Source organism: Quercus robur, chromosome 1, assembly GCF_932294415.1.
Source record: "Quercus robur chromosome 1, dhQueRobu3.1, whole genome shotgun sequence".
NCBI lineage: Eukaryota > Viridiplantae > Streptophyta > Magnoliopsida > Fagales > Fagaceae > Quercus > Quercus robur.
The window spans coordinates 44,393,221-44,396,578 of NC_065534.1; the positions used below are offsets into that span (position 1 = coordinate 44,393,221).

A 3,358-nucleotide genomic window follows, 5' to 3' on the forward strand; every position below is an offset into this window, starting at 1 on the left:
ACTAAAAATACTTAAAATAGTCCACAATAATAATGTCATAGGAGTTTGTAACAAAACTTTGTTGAAATAATAATCTCAGTTAGAACGTGAAATTGACGCGCCAAGAAAGGAGAGTCGTTTTCTTACGGTAAAGGAAAGAGAGTGAGAAAAGAATATATTCACGCATCAGCTCATTTGGTAACAGTGGTCAGTCAGTCAGTGGACCAAAAAGAAAAGAAAAAAAAAAAAGTGAAATTTGGAACAAACCAAGGTACCAATCTAAAGACTTTTTTTATTTTATTTTTTCAATTATTATTTACCTCAGCAAAGTAAAGACTAAATTAGGACCCAACAAAAACGAGAATGAGAGAATATCTGATCTCAGTGTAAGAGAGAAACTTTCATACAATTCCACTTCCACTTCCACATTAGTTGCTATCTTGCTCCATTGATTCTTAGCTGTAAGTCTCTTTCTCTCTCTGTGTGCCTATGTGCATGTTTTTTTAGGACTCTTTTCAGTTTATAATGTTCTATGTTTGTTTTAGTTCTTGCACTCAACTCAGTTAGATGAAGATGGGTTTCATGTTTTCACCCCTATAGTTTCCCTAATTTACACCTTCTGCCACTGAGGTGTGTTGTTCTTCAGTTAACCTTCTGTGTTTTTTCAGTCATGGAAATTAATTGGGTTTCAGTTGTTTGCCCCTGGAAAGCCTTTCAATTACATGTTCTGCCACTACTCTTGTTGTTGGTTCTGTTACGTTGTTCAAGCCCTTGTCAGTGTGTTGTTGATCTTGACCCAGATGACAAAGCCTTACTTCTGGCATTCAAATCAAGGGTCCAAGACCCTAGCCAGAGCTTGTCAAGCTGGGTTGGGACTAACTGCACCAGCTGGTCCGGGCTCACCTGTGAGAACCAGACCGGCCGGGTGGTTTCAATCAACTTGACCAACATGAACTTGTCCGGCAAAGTTCTCCCAAAATTGTGCAAGCTTTCGTTTCTTGAAGACATGAATTTGTCCCGTAACAATTTTACATGCCCAATTCCATTATGTTTTGGTAATTTGGTTAGTCTCAAAGCCATCGATCTTAGTCACAATAGGTTTCTTGGTGTTGTGCCTGACACACTCATGAGGCTTAGGAATTTGAAAGAACTTGTTTTGAATGGGAACCGAGATTTGAGAGGTCTTGTTCCTGGGTGGCTTGGTAATTTCTCAACAAATTTGGAAAAACTTGATCTGGCTTCCAATTCGTTTTGCGGGGAAATCCCCGAAAGCTTGTTGTATTTGAAACCTTTAAAGTATTTGGATCTTGGTAACAATAATTTATCGGGTAATCTTCGTGATTTTGGCCAATCTTTGCTGGTTCTTAATCTTGGGTCAAATCAGTTTTCGGGTACCTTGCCTTGCCTTTCTGCTTCTGCTCAGTCTCTCAATATTTTGAATATGGCTAACAATTCTATTGTGGGAGGAATACCCACATGTGTTGCTTCTCTTCAAGCTTTGACTCATCTAAATCTATCTTTCAATCACTTAAAATATGCAATATCTCCTAGACTTGTATTTTCCGAGAATCTTCTTGTGTTGGATTTGAGTAACAATGATTTGTTGGGTCCCCTACCACACAAGATTGCAGAGACAACTGATAAATCTGGGCTTGTTCTTCTTGACTTATCCCACAATCAGTTCTCAGGTGAAATCCCATTGAGGATAACGGAATTGAAAAGCTTGCAGGCATTGTTTCTTTCACACAATCTTCTTACAGGGGAAATTCCTGCAAGGATTGGAAATTTGACTTATCTCCAAGTGATAGATCTTTCGCACAACTTGTTATCGGGTTCAATTCCTTTGAACATTGTTGGGTGCTATCAGTTACTTTCATTGATGCTCAATAACAACCATCTTTCTGGTGAAATTCATCCAGAGCTTGATGCGTTGGATAGCCTGAAGATACTAGATCTCAGCAATAACATGATTTCTGGTGAGATCCCACTAACTTTGGCAGGCTGTAAATCTCTAGAGTTTGTAGATTTTAGCTCCAACAATCTCTCCGGAACTTTGAATGATGCAATAACCAAATGGTCAAACATCAGGTTTCTCTCCCTGGCTCAGAACAAATTCAATGGAAATGTACCTAATTGGCTATTCACATTTGAAGAAATCCAAACAGTAGATTTATCAGGCAACAAATTCTCTGGCTTAATAGCAGATGGTAACTTCAACATTAGCGTAAAGTTCAACAAAAGAGACATTGGTAGAATGTCTAGAGAGCCATTTGTTGCAATGCCAAATGTGCATGTCAGAGTTTCAATGGTTGTCACTGGTAGTAGTGAATCAAGCTTCGATTACCATCTATCTTCAACAGTTGGAATTGATTTATCCAATAATTTGCTACATGGAGAGATTCCACAGGGCCTATTTGCACTACAGGGCTTGGAATACCTGAATTTGTCACACAATTTTCTTGACGGTCATGTTCCTGGTTTAGAGAAGATGAGCGGTTTAAAGGCCTTGGATTTATCACATAATTCTTTATCAGGTCAGGTCCCTGGAAATGTTTCTAGCCTTAAAGATCTGACACTCTTAAACTTGTCATATAACAGTTTCTCTGGATTTGTTCCTAAGAAACAAGGGTATTGGAGGTTTCCAGGAGCATTTGCTGGAAATCCAGACCTGTGCGTGGAAACCTCAAGTGGAAGGTGTGAAACAGAGAGCATTCCAATGGTGCCTGGTAAGTCTTTTCATGATGGAGTGGTTGAGGGGCCAATTTCTGTATGGGTGTTCTGTTTAAGCTTTTTTGTTAGTTTCTACTTTGGCATTGTTGCTTTATTTTGTTCTGCTCGAACAAGAAATTACATTCTCCATATGAAAGTTTAATGCATTATATGTGAGATTGAGAACTTTATCATGTACATTCTTGTTGCCTCATTTTAGTAGCCAATTTCACTTTTTAAGATTGAATTGATCATAAAAAATCTTCTGCCCATGTTAACAATCTTGAACCATATATTCTGTATGTGTTGTGTGAATGTTTAAAGGGATTTTATCCACCACCTGAAGCTGTATCTTTCCAAATGTTGTTGTAGAACTCTAAAACTGCTATCTTGTATCAGAACCATCCTGAATGAGATACTGGGTTGGGAACTTTCCTTAATTTGAGTGAGTCTTTATTTTCTTATAGCAGCTTTTAAGTAATGCTCAACAAGGTTTCTGGAAAAAACCAAGTATTCAACCCAATTCTCCATTGTCTAAACAGTTTGTTTGTTTTTTTTTTTCATCTTCATTTCAACTGTCCCTATATAACATGTATTTAATGAATAATATACTGAATCGTGGGGGTCTTTGAGATATTATCTAATATTTAAATCTATTAGAAATTTGTAT

At 37.6% G+C, this 3,358-nt stretch overlaps 1 protein-coding gene across 1 annotated transcript; it reads left to right on the forward strand.

The window, feature by feature from the left end:
- Positions 1 to 210: 210 nt before the first annotated feature.
- On the forward strand, positions 211 to 2,886 carry LOC126690559 (receptor-like protein CLAVATA2). Its single transcript, XM_050385757.1, has one exon. It carries the CDS (start codon positions 650 to 652, stop codon positions 2,849 to 2,851), a length of 2,202 nt encoding a protein of 733 aa, XP_050241714.1. The 5' UTR covers positions 211 to 649; the 3' UTR covers positions 2,852 to 2,886.
- The last annotated feature ends 472 nt before the right edge of the window (positions 2,887 to 3,358 follow it).